This window comes from Seriola dumerili, unplaced genomic scaffold (assembly GCF_002260705.1).
Source record: "Seriola dumerili isolate Sdu_G_001 unplaced genomic scaffold, Sdu_1.0 BDQW01000309.1, whole genome shotgun sequence".
Lineage (NCBI taxonomy): Eukaryota > Metazoa > Chordata > Actinopteri > Carangiformes > Carangidae > Seriola > Seriola dumerili.
This window is the reverse complement of record NW_019174564.1, coordinates 2,075,204-2,098,692: the sequence shown is the minus strand read 5'-3', so window position 1 is coordinate 2,098,692 and position 23,489 is coordinate 2,075,204. Positions and strand designations below refer to the sequence as shown.

Sequence of the window (23,489 nt, the reverse complement as noted above, 5' to 3'; positions counted from 1 at the left end):
CCATTATGCTCTTTGTAGCTATTACTATTTTCTCTGTCTTCAGTTGCATGAGGTAAAATATGCAGGGAATGTTTTGGATTATCAATTACAGTGATCACATTTACTCATTCAGTCAGTGGAGGGAAATAATGAGATACATAATTTTGAATAATTCACAATTAACTGATAGTTCATAAAGTGTTTTTGTGACTGTGAATATTAAAAAAAAAAAAAAAAGTCTTGAATTAGCACAATGGAGCAATTAAGTTTTAATTTCATTACTGCAGGACATTAACAATGAAGTTAAACTGTGTGTAATTTCCTTCATCTTTTGAAACACGATGTTAATGTCGGCCTGTTTTTCCTCAAGTTCTCCCAAACTCTTGTTTTGTTTGGGTATATTGATGTGTGTGTGGGTAGGTGTGCTTGATTGAGTTTTGTCCTTAAGTGTAAATGATAATGTGCTTTGGGACTCAAATTAGGAACTTAATTGGCTATGAATTTATTAAACTGTTCTCACCTGCCCACAATGATCTAAATAAATAAAGTGAATTGCTAAAATAGATTGGAATACCCATGTGCAGCACTTTGTTTCTGTGTATGCCTGCTGGTTTTTATAATCACTTTGATCCTTTTCATTTCAATTTCACCTATGTCAAACAAGAATATTGATGGCATTTAAGCACATTCGTAATGTATGCACAAGGTCTTTTGCCCCGATTAAATCCATGGGCTCACAAATGATCGCCCTCTGCAGGTCGATGGTGTAAACATACAGGGATACACCAATCAACAGGCTGTGGAAGTGCTCAGACATACCGGCCAGACAGTCCATCTTAAGCTGATCCGGCGGGGCTTCAGGCCTGATGAGATCCCCCCTGCTGTGGCCCCCAGTGTCACCATCCTGCCCCCCTCTACCACCATCCCCACCACCACCACCGTCATGAGGGAGCTCGAGCTGGAGAGGAAGAAGGCTGAGGAGGCTGTGGAAGGTAGGATAAAGGATAAAGTGAGAGAAATTTAATGAGGATAGGAAAAAAAAAAAAATAGAATCCTTGTTCCTCATCATCCTGTCAGGAAAAAAGTGTCATTTGATGTGTAAATGTGGCTCAGACAGGAGTGTTCATGATGCAGTGAGGAGTAATTTCCCTGTGACTCCAAATGGAAATTTCAGTCACTTTTATCACTATAGTTACAGCACAGAAACAGAACTTTCTCCAGGCACATATTAAAACAACTGACTTGAGTTACACTCTAATACAGTCTAAACTGATGTCAACATTGTGATAAAATACAGAATGAGAAAGTTGTCCCTCGAAAGAATATGTAGCAGGTGTATTTACTCTGCCACAGAGAGATTTATTTATTAATATGTTGAGCAAACATTTTGCACTGGGAGTTAATATTGAAATTGACTTTTTGCCATTCAGGGGGTTCCTCTAAAATTGAGAGAGTGCACCCACATTACTCATAATTTTCCCCTAATAAGAGAGGGAACTGCACTGCTTATTAGTATATTGTGTTTTCTTATACTGACAACAAACAAGAAAGTCAGAGAGTAAACAGAAATATTCTCATCTCCTAACTGTCCTGACAGGACTTTCAGACTATTACAGAAGCAAGAAAAGCAACTTGCATAAATTGTTTTGTGTCAGTATTGACATGTGGAGATTGAAAGTGATTAGATTTGGCACCAGGACGTTCTAGCCCAAAAACCTGCAGAAGAACTAGCAGCCAGCAGTTGACAGAAAGAGACTGACGAGTAGGGATTGACCGATATGGTTTTTTCAGGGCCAACACTGATACCGATTATTGGTAATCAAGGAGACCGATCACCGATATGCCATCACAAAACTACTGCTGTATAGGGACACTCACCTAGGATAAATAACGGAAACCTCTGAACCTCTGAATAATGTGATATAGCTCCAAACACTACATCCTCTCAAATGGTCACACAGTTGAGTCAACAACTGTCTAAAACTATTTTAATAAACACTGAACATTATAACCTTCATGAAGGAGGATTTACTGCAAGGCTGTTTTATTACTCTACTCTAAGTTTTATCTAGATGTTCCTAATAAAATGAGAAGTGAGTGTATATTAGTAATGATTATTTGTTTGCACAAGCTGCAAACTGATGAACTGTGAACTGATAAACGTGGCAGCCTAAAGATAGTCTTTATGAGTTTTATCATATTATTATTATCACCAAATGTTTCATCCCTCCACTTTTAAAATGTAACGCAGTAACACGGTTACTCAAATACATTTTAACTGAATAACTTTGCACTTTTGCCTGAGAACATCTTTACACAGTGATTTAACGTCTACTGTAGTAAAATGTCTTTTTAGTAACAGTGGTTAGTGGTGACGTGCTGACAGACAGTGCAGTGTCTTATCTCCAGTCACTGGAGTTTCTGTTACTGGTAGCGTTTTTTGTTGCTCTGTCTAAACACAGTTAATGTTGCTGTTTTCTTCATCAGAGTGGCTAACTATCCACTGTACATTTAAACTTACATTAGTTCTGCTCCAGCACCCGGCGTTCTCTTCGCCTTTGAGCGACTTAGACTAATTCAGCTGTTGTTTACATGTTATTCAGACCTGCTACTTACTTTAGTTTAGCAGTTGGCGCTAGCTTCCCTCTCTCGCACCCTGTCTCTCTCTTGCTCGGTGTGTCTTGGATCAATAGATTAACTTTTTCATCGGAGTGTGGTGTTGTTTTAACTTAAGTGTAGAGGATTATGATGGTGTGATGTTTTACAACCTCAGTGACGTCTGTTGTCGTACCTCCGACGCACTCCTACCGTTTGCTAAAGGGAGCTGCTGTTTGTTACCGTCTGTGTACACAGCAGCTTTCAGTGTGATTGGCTATTACTCGTAACGTGTAACCAATCAAATCGTATAGTGGGCGGGACACTGCCCCAGACCACAGAGCGGTGACTACAGACCAGAGACAGGCGGCTGAATTAGACCCAAAGTAGCGAATTTTTAAATAAATTTATTTCATTGGTCATCGGTTAAAAAAATAATGATAACAATAATCGGAAAATGCTGGATATTATCGATCCCTACTGAGAAGGACAGTAATTTCTTGGCTGCTGTCAGAAAATAACAGTGCAGAACTTTTTTTGTGAGTGTAATATACAGCATAATAAAGAAAGAGATAAGAGACTTCTTCAAATGCACTACAAAAGGGCACCAATTATCATTTTAAGTGGTTATGTCTCTACAGCTCCCTGGGTGCAAACAGAACAGTTTAGTGAGTAATTAATTCACATTTTAACAAACCTTTAGCTTATGGAATGAGATGATACAGTAGGTTTGGTGTACAAAGCTGTAACAGGTCATTTAATGGTGTGTGGGATATTGAACGAAACTACGCACTTAGATTGTTGTCAAGTCAGTATTAGGGTTGTTGAGTTCATTTTCACTTACCAGACTAGCTAGTATTAGTTTAATGCTGGCACTTAAAAGATGCTGTGTGATGTGAAGTGTAGACCATGGCTTGCTCGGGCGCATAAGTAGTAATTTCATGGGCGACCAGTTTGGTGCCCTGTGGAACTCCAAAGACATAAACAGTACCATGAAGTAGTAAAAAAAAGTACCAGGATCATTAAACATATATTTAAAGTCCTGGAGTGTTTAGGGCCTATCGTTATTGTTAACATCATCAGAGACATGCATATTCTTTTTGGACCAGTAGGGAAATAAGATCAGCTCCTCCTCCTAAAGGAAAGTGATTATGAAAGAGTAGGAAATGCTCAAACTACTCTGGAAGAATTAAGTTGTAGAGCACTAAATAAGCACATGCTTACTTTTACAAATTAATTCAGCACTGATATATATTTTTGTGTATCTTTGTATGTATATGAGCTGTGAGTGGCTGTGTGACTGTAATGTCAGGTGTGTGTGCTTATGCCTGATTCCGCCTGACCAGCTGTTCATTGTGTGTTTCCAGTCACTGTAGATGAAAAGCCGCTCCAGACAAAGAGTGAAGGATCTGATGTCAGCCCAGCCACGGATAAGCTAACAGAAGACAAAAATGGTAGGAGCTTGGATTCTTCTTTAAGTGCATCAGCCAAGATACAGGGCGCACATATCTGACAGATAAGTTCTTCTTGTTGGGACCATACTGACTAGCGACACACAATATGAGGAAAATACTGAGATGGATGCTGTTAGTAGTTTCACAGACAGTGTAGGAGGGAAAAAAAAATTAAGAGGCACAGATAAAAGTTGTCTTATTTTTATGTGGGTCTTGTCTTGAACACATCACAAGTCCTTTGAATGATTTATCATAAATTTGCCTTTATTTTATGTTGTTTTGTATATTATTACAAGCACTTTGTATTGTGTTTTCCAAGGGATGAAGTTAACACTCTTTGAAGAAGAAGAACTAATGAAGAAATGGCAGGGGATTCTGGGTCCAAGTAATGAAGTTGTAGTAAGTTTCATTTTCAAAGTGGATTCCTCTCTCTCATGCATCAAATTATTCATACCACAACTTTGTTCCAGTGCAATTGCTTCTTAATGGTAAACAGCTCAGAACTGGTATCATAAAAGTAAGAATGACCTTCGTCATCAATCAAAGGGGCTTAGCTCATTAACATACAGTATTTACAGATAAAACTTTTCAACCGGCTAACTGAGATATGGTTTGTTGTTTCATGATAGGTGGCTCAGGTGGAGAAGTTCAGTGAGAACAGTGGCCTGGGGATCAATCTAGAAGCCAACAGCGGGCATCATTACATCCGCTCTGTTCTACCTGAGGGACCTGTTGGTCGCTGTGGCAAGCTGTTCAATGGAGATGAACTGCTTGAGGTACGTGGTCACTTCAATGAATTAAAACATTTAACTACCAACAGTGTAGACCTTTTTATGTTACATTTGCTATTAATGTTTACAGAAGTTTAAATATTTACAAGTATTTAGAAAATGACTTTGCTGAGGGGGGCAATTATGGACGTTATGTTACAGTGATATGTAGTGTTTACATCAAAAGAGAGACATGAACAAAAACATCAAAAATTATTAATGCCTCACGACTTAAGTTACTGTATATCAAGATTAATTGCAGTGTTTGTATTTCACCCACAGGAACTGATAAAATATAAACTATAAATTAAAGCTGCACAAAGCAATATTTCTATATTAACAAAAGATGAAGGTCTGATGACTAACTATGTGTAAGATGAAAGCAGCCTCTCATAGTGACAAAACCACAGAGAATCAACACTTGGGCGCAGTTCCCTTCAGTTCCACTGAGCATTTTCCCGTCTTTCAGCACTTTGTTTTGGATTTACAGCCCGCAACTTAACTGTTTGCAGCAGGAAGCTGTTTTCATCAAAAGAGATATAAAATCCCACTGTATTCTACCTACTCAGCACCAACCAACAGACTAAGTTAGCAAATAGCCAGTGAACACAGTTTAGCATTTAGCAGCTAAATTGCCAGATACAACATTTCCCTCAGGATTTGGTGCAGATCAGACTAGACCTAAATAGAGAGTGAATATTAGACTGAAATATGTCAATATGGCCAGAAACATAAAATAAATGCAAATGTTGCTCCATCTCTGCTGGATGTATAAATAGGCAATTGTTTGCTAACAATCACAACAATTTTGTTGAAAATGTGTCAATATTGAGTTTACAGCTTGTTCTACTCCTTTAAAATAGCCCCCAAATTATTAAGACTGCTTTAAACCCTATATAGTACTTATTTTCCTTCTGTGCTAAGATGATTATTTTCCGGCACAGGTCAATGGCATATCTCTGATTGGTGAGACACACAAGGAAGTAGTAAGAATCTTGAGGGAGCTTCCACTCTGTGTATACATGATATGCTGTAGGCCCGCCCCTCACCTGCCGACTGACATGGATGCTGTCCAACCAGAATCAGAGGCTTTGTCCACAACACCTAAATTGAAGGTATGACTTGGCATTTCTACACTATAATAATTTATATATATATATATATATATATACAGTATGTGTACACATATACAATGCTATGCTTAAATATTATGTTTGAAATGCAATTTTTTTTATAACTCACCATCACAAAGAATTTGTTGTTTGAAGAATAAAAATGTAAGATTAATCTTTTCCTTCTCAAGACTAAAATCATGCTGACTATATTACTAGGAGAGCAATGCAGGAGATGATACATATGAGGAGAGCTGGAAAGTCCTTACATCAGCTTGACATACAGTAATGCATCATGAAAAATGTTTCCTCGCCCCTGTATATAAGCAAGGGAATATGATTGGAGAACGATAAGTCCTCCTCCTCCTTTATAACCCATCAGCCATTATTAGCTTAGCCTGGGCTGTCAATCGCTCCATTGGCTTTCCACATTGCCAACCGTGATGGATTAAGACTTAGTGATAAGCTGGGGAGGCTGAAAGTTTATTAAGACCAATTCTAGTAATACCTCACCAGCAGTTGCCAGCAACATTTGCTAGATATATGAAACATCAAAAGCAGCTTTCCTTTGGGGAACGGGTTTTCATCTCTCCAGCTTTATCTGTGATAATGTACTAAGGCCCTACCATCCCAAAGATATTTTCCTTTTATCTACTGCCAGAAACCTGAGCCAGAAACACAACTAGAGGGTAGCAGCCTATGGGCTGGGAGTAAAAGTGGGGAAGGCATGCTGTTACATAGAGATTTTGGGTTTTTCCTCTGCAGAAACAAATAGATCTGAGCAGAGTGCTGGTTGTTGAAGACTCAGAGGTGAACACAGCAGCCGCAGCGACACAGGATAATGTGACAGAGGAGGCAATAGGATCTCCTTTGGCTATGTGGGAGCTGGAGATCCAGAATATCGAGCTCGAGAAGGGAGAAGGGGGATTGGGATTCAGCATTTTGGACTACCAGGTGGGAATTCTTATAGGGAATTATAGATAGTCTCATGAAAAACAGTACATATGTTATTGTGGTGGCAGGAAATATCTTTTTTTGGCTTATTTTACACAAATGTGTTGGTGTAGTGTTAGTTTAATAGATGTTGCTGCATTGTTTATATCGTAATCTTATGGCATACTCTACAAAGTTTACCAAATTTAAAGTGACTTTCCTGGAATTTTCATCTAAGTTGAAAGCTGTGATGGTTGACCTCTTTTCACTTAACTTTACTGGGCCGGCTCCACCACAGGACCCACTGGACCCTGCCAAGACGGTGATCGTGATTCGCTCTCTCGTTCCCAACGGTGTGGCCGAGCATGATGGCAGACTGTTGCCAGGGGACCGACTCATGTATGTTAACACCACCAACCTGGAGAACGCCAGTCTGGAGGATGCCGTTCAGGCCCTGAAGGGGGCCATGCTCGGCAAGGTCCAGATAGGAGTCGCCAAACCGCTGCCTGTAAGCATTAGCGTTAGTATGCTCTCTTTTTTGTTTGCTTTAAATCTGTCTGAATGTACAGTAGGAGGTAGAGTGTGACTACTGCATTGGGGGTAAAGGGACTCGTATATGCGTATCTGTTGGGGTACACTAAAAGTTTTATACATGCTTTTGTTATTTTTTTGTTAATTTGTTCACCATGCCAGGGATTTATCACTGTGTGTGCGCGAGGTTGTGAGTCAGGCTGTCTTTATACCATACGACTTAGTAACCAGTCACGAGGTTTCAGTTTACAAGGGCTTCAATTTTTCATGCTGGAAAATGGTTAAGCATTCCACTCACTGGTCTTTCAGAGGAAGTGACCAGCCTAAAATGCTCTTTGTCCTTTGTTTCTAATGATTATATTCTTGAATTTTCCAAAATCACAGACCCTCTTGTTCATTTAAACACATTGGGGCACCTGTCAAAACATTAAGTCTGTCCAGTGGCATGTTCATTGCTCCAGGCACCTGTACTCTTTGTACAGGATGTTTCTCGCTGCAAAACTGCTCGCATTCTTTCGGCTTTAGAGCTGCATTTCTCTTGTATTGAATCTGCCACTGGATTACACAATGAGACCTCTGGGCTGCCAAGGTTAGCTGGATTACAGAGCTGTAGGAAGCCTCTGTGGGGTTATCCAACTCTCCTGCAGGACGTGGAATGTACTTCTGAGGGGTATTTTGCTGTATTGCCTCTCAAAATTGAGCCTGACAAGTGTAATCCTCCAATATGCCGTCTTACTTTTCCTATACGGTCTCTGTCTGAGCAGCATGCAACACGAAGTCAATATCAAGAGCTCGTCCTTAACAATACATGTGAAATGTTTAAGAGCTGTTCTGTTAAGAATTAATTCAAATAAATTGTGAATGTGTGATTTGGAGAATTTTCTCTGCTTGAAAGCATAGACCAAGATCATTCTTTAACTCTATAGTTAATGTATAAAGTTTCTTAATGATTCCTAACATCTTTCTCCCATTCCATACTAATTTAATAAATTTTTTTTTTACTTGATTTGGTCATAAAAACAATCGAAAAATAAATTTAATAAAGCTGGAGACACTGAAAGAATTTCTCCGCTTTCCTAGGGAATATGTGGATATTCCCAGTCTCCACACCCATATGGTGAGCAGGAAATAACATCATCATCCACCATCCATTCATTTGACTTCAACAGTATTTTGGTTGAAGAAGGAGAGGAAGAAGATCTGGCTGAGGGCATCGTTTACCGAGCAGAGCCTGCATTGGTTAGTTAGCTTTGGGAGTATCTGAAAAATCAATCAGGATATTTTGAAAAGGGGGACAACCAGTTGTACATGTGATATTTGCTTCTGCCTAATTATTTACCAAGAGTGGTCTGTTTGTTTGTTTGTTTGTTTGTTTGTTTGTTTGTTTGTTTGTTTGTAATCATGCAACAGTTAGCTTATATAAGCAGTGTGTTGACATTAAGGGATTTGCTGTACTAGCAGTATTCTGTAGTGAGATAAGTTAGATAAATTTAGCATTAGCGACATTAGGGTCGTAGAATAGCATGTTAATTTCAGCTGTCTGTGATTGGATAATTCACCAAGTTTCTTATTATTTAAGACAGGTTTTCTGTCCCAGTTAGTGATATGATCATCTATTATCACAGATTGACACCAGTGAAGCAGACCTCTCTGATGACAAGGTGTTAGATCATACTTACTCTGGGATTGAGGACGACACTTTCCAGGCGTCCATGATTGCACTTCACGGCAGTGGCTGTAGTGCAGACCTGGATTACTTGCACTCATCCACACCTAAGGTAAGCAAACATTTATATTTTTATATACCACAGAGTATAAGAAAACTGAAAACAGAAGCACAGCTTGAAATTATTTCTTCATTCCATTACTGCAACAGTAAGTGCCCTTTGTTCGAATGAGCTGTAAAGCATGTAGTCATTATTCCTTTGTTTTTTTTTTGCTTTCAGGAGCCAAAATGTCATGAGAAATGTTTTTTTCTCTCTTTGTTAAGGCAGTAACAACATTACTGACTTTGTTGTTATATGAAGAGTATAGCTGCGGTTGATTTTGTTGCCTTAGGTGCCCCTAGAACAGCAATTCCCCAAATGGATATTAAATTATAAGAAAATAAACAAAGAAGAGCAAGGGCTGCACGAAGTGTTTTCCTAGGGGTATCTGTGCTTCCATTTTAACCAAAGGTCACAGTATATGGATGACATAATACAATATGGATAATATGGATGTTTTTTTTTTTTCTTCTTTCTGGTCTATACCTGCTTATGGAACGACAATATAAAGGTCACCTGGGGTGTTTAAGATCAAATAGGCATAGTGAGTTCACAGATATAGCCTCAAAGTCACCGTCAGTGAAACAGTGACAGCTTTTTTACTCATGATTGCACTGATAGATTACAGTCGTGTTACTTGATTTTCTGGTGTCTAGCTTTGGAATTGGTTGTACAGTTCAAGACCACAGAAAAATATATATGAACTCCATATAAGCACTTTAGCCACTACACTCTCTATAATAAGGAAACTGTGCCCTTGGATGAAAATAACAGACCAAACCAGACCAATAATGTAATTTCTTTCTGTGAAATTTGTGATTCATTTATATTATTTGGTTTACTGTACCATATATGCCATATACTATCAACACTCAACCATAATACAGTTGGATTAAAACATGCACAATATACTAGAAACTGTCATTTTTTTCAATGTTGCCTGTAAATTTTTCTATTTTTATTTGTTTGATTATTTGTTCATACCTGACCTCTGCTTTGCAGGGATACCTGAGAATACTTACACCTATAGATGTCACAGCTCAGCACATCCCAAATTTATAGCACTGTTCTATTAAAATTAGACTTCCCATTTCTTGTTTTACTCAGCTTCACATGTCTGCTTATTGAGCCCCACGTGTATTACATATTTGCATATTTTAACTTTTAAAGATTCATACTTCTGTTCTGGCCCCCAGAGGGAATTGCTTGCAGAGATTCATCACTAGCCACTCTGGTTCTAATAAAGTCTCAAATGCTGTTATAATGAAACTACATTTTGTGCATTTCACTCTCAAGATCACCAGTAATTTCTGCTGTTCTCTATTGGCCACTGATGGCTTTTCTATGGCTCATTACAAGGAGGGCAGGATGGCGACTGAGCTAGATGAATCCCCCCCTGTTGGGCAATTGTCTAACTAACAGAGGGGAACGTTCATTCAGCTGCTATGCTATGTTTTACCCCAGCTGACAGCTCGCCTGGACTTGTTGGATGATCACCCGCGCTTCACAACACCGTCCGGCCTCGGAGACAACACTCAAGTGTTCTCACCAGAGAAGTCGGCCTGTTTCACCCCTCCGAGTTTGAGAGGTCACGTCCCGGCTTTTAATGCCATATTAAGCAGTTCTGATCAGTTCCTGGCTCAGCAATCGACCAGAGAGGAACCAGTGGAGTCCTCGAACTCATTCAGCCCGTTTGCTGAAATAGGGACAAGATCTAACGTACAGGAGGAACCTGTGGAGTCCCTTCACTACCAGAAGGAGCCACCCATCCCCTTTGGAGATATTGGAGATATAAAGATTTTGATGAAGGTAAAATAATCTGTCTATCTACCAAACATAAATTTGGAGGATGTAACATATAGTCAGTAAATCTTTAAAAAAAAAATAAGATGAGAAATATTCTGTTTAACTGATGAGTGAGTTGTAGTGATTGACGTGTGGTGAACATCAAAGATCTGTCAAGGTGCATTAAACTAGCTACAAAATAATCCTACTTTTATAAGTGGAATTTTAAAAGGTAACATCTAACCTCTCCTGAGTCGGATGTGAGGCTCTTGTCAAATATTAGATAAACAAAATTTGAAGCTCATTTGTTTTATATTCAATTCCACAGACAGTTCATTGCACCTGCCTTTTCTCTAGAGATGAGCGCTTCGTCTGGAATCCACACTAATGTTTTCATTTACTTTCATGAATAACTGTGTTGAATTATCACCCTCAAGGACGAGGAGGCCGGTGTGAGAGAATCAGCAGAAGACATTGACAAGGCAGTACTGACCTCAGGGAGCAATTTTGAAAGGACTATCACAGTTGTCAAGGGCAACTCCAGCCTTGGTTTGTGATAATTTCTTCACATTCTTTTATTTGTTCTTTTTTATTTCTTTTCTCCTTATCTTTCACAGAAGTGTAAATGAGGTTGTAGTACTGAATGGCGTCTTTGGCCTTTATTTTTGAGTTCTGTTTCATGAATGCCAGATTTGCACGATTTTTGGCTGTTTTCCAGTCTGAAAGGGTAATTCCATTGCTATACCGGGTATTTGCATTTCAAAACCTGCCCATGGGGCTGCTACTGGTTCAGAGAATATTAAGTTTTCACTTCTAAAACAAATAGGTGTTATGAAGATAGTTTTAAAAATCCTCAGTGTATCATTGAAAACCGTACCCCATTTTGCTCTTTAGTACTCTTTGAAGGCCTTTATTTGGTGGGCGATTTAAAATTGCCTCCATAATAATATGTTTGGGATTTGTTTCCTTTTTACAAAATCAATTTCAAATCCACTCTTAAACAGACCACACTAATGTTATGATTTTTGCAAATTAACTCCCGCATACTGTGCTGTTACATTTGGGAGTTGTGTTTCAGGCTTCAACCACACCGTCTCCCAACTGGATAAAGAAAATCATTTTTATTTTAACTTTTTAAGTTTTAGGTAGACTCTCTAAAAGTCTCTCGATATATCATGCCACACTCTGAAGTTACTCCATTGAGGATGGTATGAAAAACCAAATTTGTGAATGCTGTTACACTTTCTAGGATTATTTGCTCTGACATGAAGACGTTTTCTCGTGGCAGAGCTGAAAACTCTGATTTGTACTTTTTCATTCGTAATGGAGTTTCTCTTTAAAGTGTCCCCATAGATCGCAACCGAGCGCTGTTCTTTACTCGAGGAGTTCAGTTTACAACCAGAACCAGTTGCCCTGATATGTTAATAAAAGTATTTGTAATCATTACTGATCAAAATCCATGATTGTGGTGTAACGGATACTTGTGATCTACCTTAAAGGCATGACGGTGTGCGCCATGAAAGATGGTTTGGGGATGCTGATCCGCAGTATCATCCACGGAGGGTCAATTAGCCGCGATGGACGTCTTGGTGTCGGTGACCTCATCCTGGCCATCAACGGAGAGCCCACTGCCAACCTGACCAACGCCCAGGCTCGTGCCATGCTGCGAAGACACTCTCTCATTGCACCGGACATGGGGTAAGACACTGTGAGACTGTTGATAGAGAGCAGCTGCACACATGGTTATTACTGAAACTCTACAAGGTATGAGTTGAATTTGTCTGATAACAGTGCCGCCATAATGCTGTGACTTTCATTACCAATACCAAAATTATGTTTTGTGATACTAGTCTGAAAATACAATTTAATAATGTGAAAGCAAAACGTGTCAAGGTTCTCAAATGCTTATGTTTAATGTAATGCTTTCGAGCTCTACCTGAACAAAATGAATATAGTATTATCAAATCAGGATCTGTACAATGAGTTTTCCCATTAGGGTTTCATTTGTTTGAGTGTTAGCAGTAGCTTGATTGTCCCCTCTACCGCAGCTCTGGTCTGATTTAATTATAGTTCACTGACATTTCTATGAGTGGTACATTTTCATAATGCCTTCTTTAGTACATTGCAGGAGCTATTTTGATGTAAAAGTTTGAACCTGCAATGAGATATCTGAGACTAAACTGTGTGTATATCTGGTTTTTGATTCTCTCCTGGTATTTAAAAAGTACTGAGGTCACAGTACAAAGGTCTTGCGATTGTTGTTCTTTGCTGTTGAAAAATGAATGGTGGTATAACCACAGAGAGTAGCAGAGCTGTCTAGTGTTTGCCATATTTTTTTGGAAGTTAATGCGTATTGCACCTTAAGGTCCAACCTCAATTACATCAGGATTGCTTGTATGCATATCTTGCATTGTATGTATTGTAGGGTTCTACGCACATGAACTCTGGGTGATGTAAAAAGGTGTTACAGAGTTGCAGTTTAATAAGCCAGGGAAACTTTTTTTTTTCTTTTTAAATGCGAATACAGGCTGAGAATACAGGCAAAAGTTCATTCTATTACTTCCACTCCAATTTTACTGCCAGCTACATGATGCATTTAAGGAGTTAACATTCCTCCCACCCTTTTTCGAGGTAAATCGGATGTGGTATTGTACAAGTTCTGCTTGCTGAACTAAACTTGGCAGTGTGTTAGCTTCGGTGCATAAAAGCCAACTCTTCACATTCTAGATCTGCTTGTTCACCTGAGGACGATCTGTGCCCATTTTATGTGTGAGTATGACTAACTTCCACACTTGTGGTGTTTCAGCAAGAAGCTGCCGTCTTCGTTTTTTTTTCTCCTTCCTCTCACTCTGTCCATCTGCTGCCGGGCTTCACTGCAGTCTGTTTAAAGAGTTTTATCCAGACACAGAACTATGAAGTCACTTCTGTTCAGTGAGTGAGGGTAAAAACGGTGAAAACTACAAAATACAATACTTACTGTAAATGTGGAATTCAGCTGATGAAGATGCTGTTTTTAATATCATTCAGATACCTTGATTAACATTTTCATTATGCTGTGACGTTACACTCGAACATTAACCAGCATATATTGAAAAATTGTCTTCCTGCAACAGAACTTAACACACAAAGTCAAAATAATATCTGGATAAATCTTGACTGACTGCATCACTCACTCATTGTGCTTAACTCGCTGCCTAACCTCTTTTCTTTCATTCCTGTGACTAACACGACGAACACCATTTCTAACTCACATCTTAAACTCACAGTTTTTAGAGTGATCATTGGTATTTAAGCTCTCCCATATATTTCTCTGCATGTTGTGATGTTCTTAATGACTCATCCATTTCATCATTTCACTGGGATTCATTTCCCTCTCTGTCCACATGCCGGCATGTTTAAAAAACCAAATCAACCCATCTGTTGAAGCTCTGTCACTCAAATGTGTTAATGTGCCCTTCAGAATCAACTCTGAAGGGCGGAAATGGGGTTTTAAGTGGGTATCAGATTTAGTCAGTTAGCTTTTGGTTGATTTCTTAGCATGAATTAGTAACTCACTTGTGAATTAATAATATACGCCCTTCAAATTTGTCACATGTTCATCACACAATAGGTGATAGGAGACATGATTTGCTCAGACTTTTATGAAGGTAAACATCTGTTTTTAACAGTCAGATGTCAAGAGCCTATATATAATTCATTGACATCTTACCTTGGGCTATTGATAGGGAGAGAGGATTTGCTGAGAAACAAGCTGAGTTCAGTGTTGCTGCAGTCTTGTGAGGTAAATCTGATAGAGTTGAGAAAAACAAGCCTCTGAATGTGAATGAGCAGATTTAAAAGACGCTCTTTTGTTTAATGAAAAAGGAGGTAGTTTTAATGCGTTGATACCAGTTTGTACTTGACTGCCAGTTCTCTATTTCTGGTAAATTAACATGCGAGTTCAGTGAGAGGGCAGGGGCATAACTGCCACTAAGGTGGGTAATTGCCACTAAGGTGGGTAATGGAGTTTCTAAAAATGGAGAAAGCTCAATTGTTTGGTTTAGTTTGACTCATATGAGTGCATTTGTGTGTCTGTGCCTATGTGTGTGCGTGCGTGTGTGTATGTGTGTGTGTCTTCAGCATTACATATGTTCCAGCAGAGTATCTAGAGGAGTACAAGGCCAGCCTAGAGCAGGCTAAAGATGATGTCTTCTCTGAAGCAGCTCCACTCCCAGTTCCAGCACCAAAGTATGTTCTCACACTCTACCAGAATAACTTTTCTCATGATAACCAGATAAATTCAAGGCTGCTCTGTTGAGATTTCTTGAAAACAAACAAAAGTTAAATTTACATTAGTGTTTCTCACCAAACACATTGTGTAAATCCACGAGGCCGAAAAAACATGTTAAATTTATTTCCTCTCTCAAAAAAGCCTTTTTTTTTTTTTTTTAAATCGTGCAATGTTTACATGCACATTTTCTAGCTAGCAGTTTTCTTCTTTCTTGTTTTTGTTGGGGCATTGCAGTGCCTCTTTGTGTGTTACCACCACTCCCTATCAATCAGTAGAAAGATGGGAAATAAACAAAAATGGGACTCTTGTGCTCAAATCTCCACAAGCTTCCTTTAAGCCCTAGAGCTTTAATGAACCCCTGACAATCGCATTAATACATTTTTTTTTATTAAAATTCATCAAACTTTTCTTTCCCCATTATAATCTATTTAGAAATATTCCTAACCTCCCTGAGCGTGAAGATGGAGAGGGAGAGGAAAGTGCCTCTTACAGCAACTGGAACCAACCTAGGCTGTGAGTACTTACACATTGTATCTAACCTTCTGTGCTTTTGTGAACACGTCCATGACACAGTTTACAGAATCAAATCATTAAGAGTCAGAGCATGGAGAGTAAAAATCTAGCACGTTGATACTGATACCTTCCTCAGAGTGGAGTTGTTCAGAGAGCCAGGCAAGTCCCTGGGCATCAGTATCGTCGGAGGCCGAGGGATGGGCAGCCGCCTGAATAATGGAGAAGTGATGAGGGGGATTTTTATCAAACACATTCTTGCGGACAGTCCTGCTGGACAGAACGGGACCCTGAAGACTGGAGACAGGATTGTAGAGGTAAAGGAATTCAAGTCACAGACCATGGATACATGACTAATGAACCTGAGGTTGTTTTTGAGAGAAAAATCCATGAAAAAAAAAGAAATTCAAGTGCGTGCCCAACTCTTTTTCTCTGATATCTCTTTGTCAGGTGGATGGTGTAGACTTAAGAGATGCTAGTCATGAGGAGGCAGTGGAGGCCATACGCAGGGCAGGCAACCCTGTCTCCTTCTTGGTCCAGAGTATTATTCACAGGCCTAGGGTAAGTCTGTATAATACTTCTCAAACCAATTGCTAACCCACTCATAATCTAAAGGTCACAATTTCTTCATCCTATACCTTTTTTCCACCTCCAGTAAAAGTTAAGTGTATCTATCTGCACAGGCCATTCAGGGCACTTTCAAAAACTCAAATGTAGCCTACAACCCTTGTAGTATCTGGTTTGCTTTTGAATGTTGAAAGAGAGTCTTCTTTTATAACAGCAACAACAAGCCCTGCGTGGCATTTTAAATATATTAGCGAGTTTTAACCTAAGTACAACACTCACTTGAAAATCACCGTATCAACAACATCGTTTGTTGTTTGAAAGTGCCCTCAGGCTTTTAAAGCATGACTAAGTAGTTTCCTGCTGGGGCTTCTACTGGCTTGGCTCCAGTGTTAGATCTCTTCATAGTCAATCACTTTTCATGCATTGTTATCTGTGAGATATTCCCACATGCTTTCCTTAACATTCTGGTTACTCATTAAGCCTTGCAGCAACTCATAATGTAATGTAGCACATTCAGAAGGACACAAAGAGGGGGGTTAATACAGAATCACATATTAAACTGTGGAGAAATAAAAAAAAAAAAAAAAAAAAAAAGTATTTTAAAGTAGCTCATTTTAACAGGAAGCAGTTCTGAACAGAGAGGCCCTCAACCCCCCCACAACATACAGCACACACCATTTCCAAACAAAGACAAAGTTAGCAGTGGAGTAGTTAGCCGTTTAACTCAACAGCCTGATGTTTCCAAAAACAGAGCTAAAAGGAGAGTGAATATTGGACATACATCAATCACGTGGAAAGATAATATGATTATGTATGTATTTGCCAGTTCGGTGAGAGATATTGATATCACTTTCGTGTCTGTTCACTAAATCGGTTGCCAGCAGGCAATTAGCTTAACGTAGCACAAAACTGGAAACTAGCTTTAGAGCTAATTCTAAAATGTCCGTTACTTCATGTGTTAATATTTGATTTTTGTAACTACGGTTACATTATGAGTTGCTTCAACCCTCCATCTTTGTTCCTCCACACTGCTTCCTCAGCCCGAGTCAATATATAGCCCAGCTCCATCGCCTGCTGTAGAGAAAAACACCACTGCTTTCACATGCATGCCACATCGCACATGTCAGGTAATCTGTCTCTTCTCTTTTTTGTCTCTCTTCTTTCTGTTGCATCAGCCATCCATTACACTTAATCTTTGTTGCATTAGGTCTCCTGCCTCCTCTTTCTTTCCCTTTCTCACACTGTTAGCCGAGTCTTTCTTTTTTTAACTGCATCTTAGATATACACATAATACTGACAAAATAGAATTGGAGATTCCGTGTGGGAGAAAAAGAACTGCAGGCTAATTTTGACATCCAGAGATCCTTTCTATTTTCTATCACAGAAATAATCTTAATCGTAAAAATGACCCGACCCACAATGATTTATTTTTTAATCAAAAAGGTCGGCAAGCGGTAAAATCAATTTTGTCACCGGCAGTTGTGTTTTAAAAAACCTCTATGCTAAAGGTGTGTAATGCTGACATTCAATACACATCCAGACTAGATTCCTGAAGCAATTTAACCACAGGGGTTATTGAAATTGTATTGCTACCGACGACGACATCTTTCCCATTTACTAAAAAGTCACTGATATTGAGTTGCAGCTCCTCTGAAATTCATCAGTCATCATCCTCTGAAATAGACTGAATAGTCTGGAAAATATCGTTCTGATTGGACGATATCTCTAAGTGCTTTAGGTGGGTCAGTAATGCCATTTTTAAATGCAGCCACTGGGGGCCACCTAGAGAGCGTAATAGCATATCCTTGCTATTTCCCTTTAAGTTTTAAATCCTTCTTTTGTAAGCAGTGAATAATCTCTAGGTAGCCTGGAGGAATCTTTGAAACATTTTGTTAAACTATTTCAAAGAAAGAGGCTTTACTCTGATTTTTTTTTTTTTTTTTTTTTTTTGATGTAGAGGAAACTGCTGTCCTGAAGGAAACCGCTTGCTTTAATGGTTCCTCATTTAAATAAAACCTGAGGTGCTTTTGTCCTTCGTACACCCCTCGCTTTTTTTCTCTCTCCTGGACGGCCTCCGATTCAATTTTGACAGAAAGGCTCAGCCATCACATTAAATATTCCTCATGTTGTCAGCTTGTTGATCCTGTGTGTTGCTTTTCGAAGCCACCCCTGCCCTTTCCGCAGCTAAGTAGCCACCGTGGGTCGAGCCTTTGCTGCACTAATCAAACCTACTTAGCACCTGCCCTCCCTCAGGTTAGAAAGCTACCCCATGTCTGTGTCTGCCTGCTTGTGTATGGGTGTGTCTTTTGCTTGACCTGCACTGCTTTGACTTGTGTGTGTGTGTGTGTGTGTGTGTGTGTGTGTGTGTGTGTGTGTGTGTTTAGTCCTGCTGCAAATATTACAAATAATTTGGTTTCAGTCTGCATGTCGCTTTACCACATCAGAACGTATTCAATATCAAAATGCCCATCAGTCCCATTAAAATGGGTCTAAATTGTTTCAAAATACAAACCCTTTTTCGCCTCTGCTTTCTGACAGGAAAATGATTACCATAAACTTTCTGCTTCTGTTTGTGTGTGTGCTTGCATGTATATGTGTTTCTGAACCGACGCTTTTTCTTCAGCTGCGCTTTCCCGCGTCGCTATGTTGCACCAAACAAAACAGTAAAATCATAGTAGAGGCTTTTACTGTAAGTGCATTTTATTTTCCTTCTGTCCCCCAGCTGTGAAGGCACATTTTTTTCCTAACTACCCCTGAAACATCACCCTAAGTGTCTCACTGCTAATGTAAAGACGACAACTTGATGAAACAGTAGGCAGTCAACACAAATGCTGCTATTATGTGAAGAAGTGTAAACTGCAGTATCTTTTTTTTCAGAAAGCCAGAATTTCTGGCAAAACCTTTTAAGCTCGATCAATGGGGAGTAATGGTCAAGCTTGGATAGACATGCAGTGCTGGGCGAGCTTTTTCACTCAACACATCAATGTTCTGGCATGGCCCAGTGTGTGTGTGTGTGTGTGTGTGTGTGTGTGTGTGTGTGTGTGTGTGTGTGTGTGTGTGTGTGTGTATTCGTGCGCGCTTCAGTTCTTAGTCTGGTGTTGCCAGACTCCAAGCTAGCTAAAGGAAACAAGCAAAGGTTTTTTTTTTGTTTTTTTTTTTCTGTATTTAAGAAATGTGGAGTTTTTCTTCAGTAGTAACATTTATAAACAGATGGGTTTTCATCACAGAGCATATGTTGCATGAGACTGGTTTTAGTCACTCAGAAGAGTTACGACTTTGTATGAACTTATTAATATTTATGGGATTACTGTTTTGCGGTATGCAGCAGAATGATACAGCATCTTTCACTATGTGGTGACATTGAAGTGAATATTATGAATTTGCTCTCCCTTCGTACGTGACACAAATTAATGAGAAGTTTCTTATTGTGACAATCTGATCGAGAGTGCGGTGATTTACCTTTGTGTCGTCTTGTACACAACAGTCATCGATAACGGACTCCAGCGAGGAGAGAGCAGCAGCTGTGAAAAGGGACAACAAGGACAAGGTTGGTATTTCCAGTGACCCTGCACTGACAGCTTGTATCAGTGTTTTGTATTTGTTGTTGTCTCACAGTCAGCTATCGGAAAGTGTTGCTCGCTGCAATAAGATCCAGGTTTGAAATATGACAGTGTTTCAGATCAAGAGTCGGTGAGCTCAACTTTTCAACATGAACTCGGGATGCGCTGTGAAAGTTAACAGCGGCATATGTCTGTCATGTCTGTGTATGTGTTGTCTTCTAAAGTTGTTGCCCTTTGTCTCTTCTCTGTAGGAGGGTGACAGTCACAGTAGACTTTTCCTCCGCCTCTCCCCAACTAACCCTTTCACTCCTACCCCGTTTAAGGTTTGTGGGTCTCTGTGTTGTTCTTCCCGCTTTTCCTTTCCGTGCATGCTTGTACAGATGTGTTGATTTACCGTGACACAGGTCATGTATTGGATAATCTTAACATGCTGTACATGCATCCACTTGTACGTGTCCTAACATCTCCTCTGTCTGTCTGATTTCCTTTGTGCATTTTTGTGAGAACATCAGAATATCTTTTGTCTTTTGTTTTTTTTCCCACTTTCTTTCAAAGAATAGTTGAATCAATACTCAGATCTCAGTTGATTGGTGGACTTAAGCAAATTGTAGATTTTTGGCTTGGTATCACAATTCAATAATCTAAACATGCTTTGTATTTCTACGCAACGTGATAGTAATCAAAAGTTTGATTATGTTGCTCTTGTTTTTCAGGTAAGTCTATTATGAAAGTCTGATGTGTGAATATTTTGATTATAAATGATTACAGCACTTATAATGAAGTAATTCAATTTAGTATTCTTGACATAGTTTAATTTTATCATACTTTTAGGCTGTATCTGAAACAGGCTGATTAGCCTACTTCTGATTTTAGCCTCTGGAACCATATTACATAACTTTTATTATGTTTAATTATGTTCCAACCCGAAACTAACATACTCTGCTCAAAGTGATGAAGCTGTTAATGTAAACCAAGCATATGGCCTCTGTTGATTACATCAGCAGCTCTCATGTGCCTTCCTATCCCTTTAAACCTCACATCAAGTTGATTCAAACTTAATTGCAGAGTGAAATCCTCTCTTTCTCTGTGCTTTGCACTAATAAACTATTTTCCAACTCCATCTGCGGCGTGACAGCCGGCGAAGCGTGAAGTGGCGAAGGCATCTCCCACCAGCACTGTCCTCCCCCTGCCAGTGGTGCCTCATGTGGGAGAGACTGATACAGACACGCTGACAGAGATTCCTGGCAGACCTGCCGAGGCAGAGGAGGAAAACGAAGAGGAGGAGGAGGTGGAGGACGAGTTTGGATACAACTGGAGTGAGTTCACTTTGTCTATTTCTAATGGTGCGGTTATATATTCACTTAGAGATGACAGTAAAAATGTGCATTTAGTTATATTTTTGTCTTTGGTTTTAATTTATTTAATACTGGGTAATTGTAAATTAAGCAGGTATTATTTCAAATATGTACAATGTATACTATACAAACATGTGAATGTGACCAGTGACCAGTTTTTGACTTAATACGTGGACATTTCACCTAAATAGAGTCAATTAATTGAGACAGGCAGGATATTTATATGCTTGCGGTCACATGCATTGTCACATAATTGCCACTAGAGGTCCCCCAACTTCCATGTTAGTCTTGCCTGCTCATAAAATCCAGCCAGTCTGCAATAAAACTACACGGATTCACATGCTTGTGGTGGTTGTATCTCAGCAAAACCTGAAGGACTCAATGCCCCAATTAAGCTATTAGCATCCTGCAGACGCTGTAATGTCAGCTGTAGGATGAGCTCTCTGATTCAAGGAGAACCGGTCATATTCAACTCAGGCAACCAGCAGAAAGGACAGACTTCCAGCCTTCAAACACCTGGGACTATATCTGTCTGTATGTGTGTGTGTGTGCCTGTGTGCGTGTGTTAGGGAGAGACAGAGCCCATCCTGCGGGGATAAGATTGATGAGGTTGGGCCCAGGGAGGTGAGTTGTGGAGATTAGTACAGGACTGATGGTTCAACAGTGGCAGGGAGCCCAGAACAACAGGAGCCCATTGGTCTGAACAGCTATCTAACACACCAGAGACAGGAGAGGTGGAGAGAGAAAGAGAAGGGACGTGAGTGAGAACAATAGAGACAAGACTGAGACAAAAAAAAAAAAAAATAGAAGGTGAGACCGAGACCAAAATAAAATCTGCAGTCTGACATTTAAAACTTTTTACAATTTACTTTTTGTGACCATGCATCTTACACCTGCCCCCTTTTCCAAGCAACATGACATGAATTGATATGGGACACCAGGATCAAGATAAAGCTGGCACTATCCAGCAGCATTGTCATCTTACATCCGTCTGCCACGACTTCATCTGCCTCTTTCAGAAAACATAATCCGGCGCTATGGCAGCCTCCCAGGTGTCCTACACATGATTGAGCTGGAGAAAGGCAAGACAGGCCTGGGCCTCAGCCTGGCAGGGAACAGGGACCGCTCTCGCATGAGTGTGTTCGTGGTGGGAATAGACCCCAACGGGGCGGCCGGGAGGGACGGACGCATGGTGGTGGGGGATGAGCTGCTGGAGGTGAGCTGTGTATTGATTGTATTTCTGAAGTGATTGGTCATTTTGTCAAAGCTTTTTTCTGATGTTTTCCTTTTGATATCACCATTTTTGCATTGCATGTTCACTCTTGGTGATAAAGTGTGCGTTACTGAGCAATTTTGTTTTTATTCTGTTAGATCAACGGGCAAGTCCTTTATGGCCACAGTCACCAGAATGCATCCTCCATAATCAAGAGCTCTCCATCCAAAGTCAAGATCATCTTTGTGAGGTATAAAAACACTTCTTAGCGCTTCTTATTAAAGCATCTATGAACACATTTCCATGGCAACAGCTACTATATTTTACTAGTGCTTATAATAATAACATGAGTAAGTTTATTCTAGGTCTATTGTAATGCTATTTAAAATCCAATAGAGGGAGCTATTGTAATTCAACAGAAGGATGTACTTGAAGGTGAAGTAATACAATAAATATTCAGTAGTGACGAGCAGCTTCTGCCACATGTCTCTGTGAAAAAAGGAAAGGATTTATTCACTTGAAATCATTAATCCACCACAGCTTCTCCAGTAATTTAGTCTTTTTCTTTTTCTTTTTTAAATATCACATAGATCAGTCAAGGTGACACTTGACTTTGTTACAGTGATTCACCCAATTTGTAGTGTGACAACCAGAAAAGTGACAAAATAAAGTCAATCTGCATACTAAACAACCCTGGATTTTTTAGTGCCTTGTTTATGGACAGCTATACTCCCACAATGCAATGCACATAGAAACTGCAGGAGCTTTTAGAGGATTTTGAATGGTGAACACATTCCGGAAACAATACCTTTGTAGGGGCAGTTTGGGCTATTACATCATTTTGTGAAGGTATAAAAGAGTCCAGTATGATTTCTTTTACACTAACTGCAAAAACACTATACTGTAAAGAATAGCATATAGTTCATACTGTATACAGTTAATATGTAACATTACCACAGACATATCATGACCCTCTTCCACAAAGTCTTTACCAGATCACGCTACTTAACCTCCTACTTAACTCGCATCCCTTTCCTGACCCCCTGAAAGACACACTGTGATCAGCGCACGTAAATCACGGCTCCGCTG

At 39.6% G+C, this 23,489-nt stretch overlaps 1 protein-coding gene across 3 annotated transcripts in view; it reads left to right on the top strand.

Annotated features, from left to right (window-relative positions):
- The window catches only part of mpdz (multiple PDZ domain crumbs cell polarity complex component), a 46,123-nt gene that overhangs the window by 11,370 nt on the left and 11,264 nt on the right, over nucleotides 1–23,489 (top strand). For 2 of the 3 annotated variants that reach the window (XM_022758730.1, XM_022758729.1), the window contains exons 11-31: nucleotides 737–971; nucleotides 3,942–4,028; nucleotides 4,348–4,427; nucleotides 4,658–4,804; nucleotides 5,743–5,913; nucleotides 6,676–6,864; nucleotides 7,142–7,351; nucleotides 8,455–8,613; nucleotides 9,000–9,152; nucleotides 10,605–10,949; nucleotides 11,363–11,474; nucleotides 12,425–12,623; nucleotides 13,653–13,694; nucleotides 15,045–15,152; nucleotides 15,628–15,708; nucleotides 15,845–16,022; nucleotides 16,156–16,266; nucleotides 19,757–19,819; nucleotides 20,968–21,148; nucleotides 22,207–22,403; nucleotides 22,559–22,650. In XM_022758730.1, the coding sequence (XP_022614451.1) occupies nucleotides 737–971; nucleotides 3,942–4,028; nucleotides 4,348–4,427; nucleotides 4,658–4,804; nucleotides 5,743–5,913; nucleotides 6,676–6,864; nucleotides 7,142–7,351; nucleotides 8,455–8,613; nucleotides 9,000–9,152; nucleotides 10,605–10,949; nucleotides 11,363–11,474; nucleotides 12,425–12,623; nucleotides 13,653–13,694; nucleotides 15,045–15,152; nucleotides 15,628–15,708; nucleotides 15,845–16,022; nucleotides 16,156–16,266; nucleotides 19,757–19,819; nucleotides 20,968–21,148; nucleotides 22,207–22,403; nucleotides 22,559–22,650 (3,140 nt within the window). The remainder of the gene's footprint in view (nucleotides 1–736; nucleotides 972–3,941; nucleotides 4,029–4,347; nucleotides 4,428–4,657; nucleotides 4,805–5,742; nucleotides 5,914–6,675; nucleotides 6,865–7,141; nucleotides 7,352–8,454; nucleotides 8,614–8,999; nucleotides 9,153–10,604; nucleotides 10,950–11,362; nucleotides 11,475–12,424; nucleotides 12,624–13,652; nucleotides 13,695–15,044; nucleotides 15,153–15,627; nucleotides 15,709–15,844; nucleotides 16,023–16,155; nucleotides 16,267–19,756; nucleotides 19,820–20,967; nucleotides 21,149–22,206; nucleotides 22,404–22,558; nucleotides 22,651–23,489) is intronic. The other variant, XM_022758731.1, reaches the window with a different exon arrangement.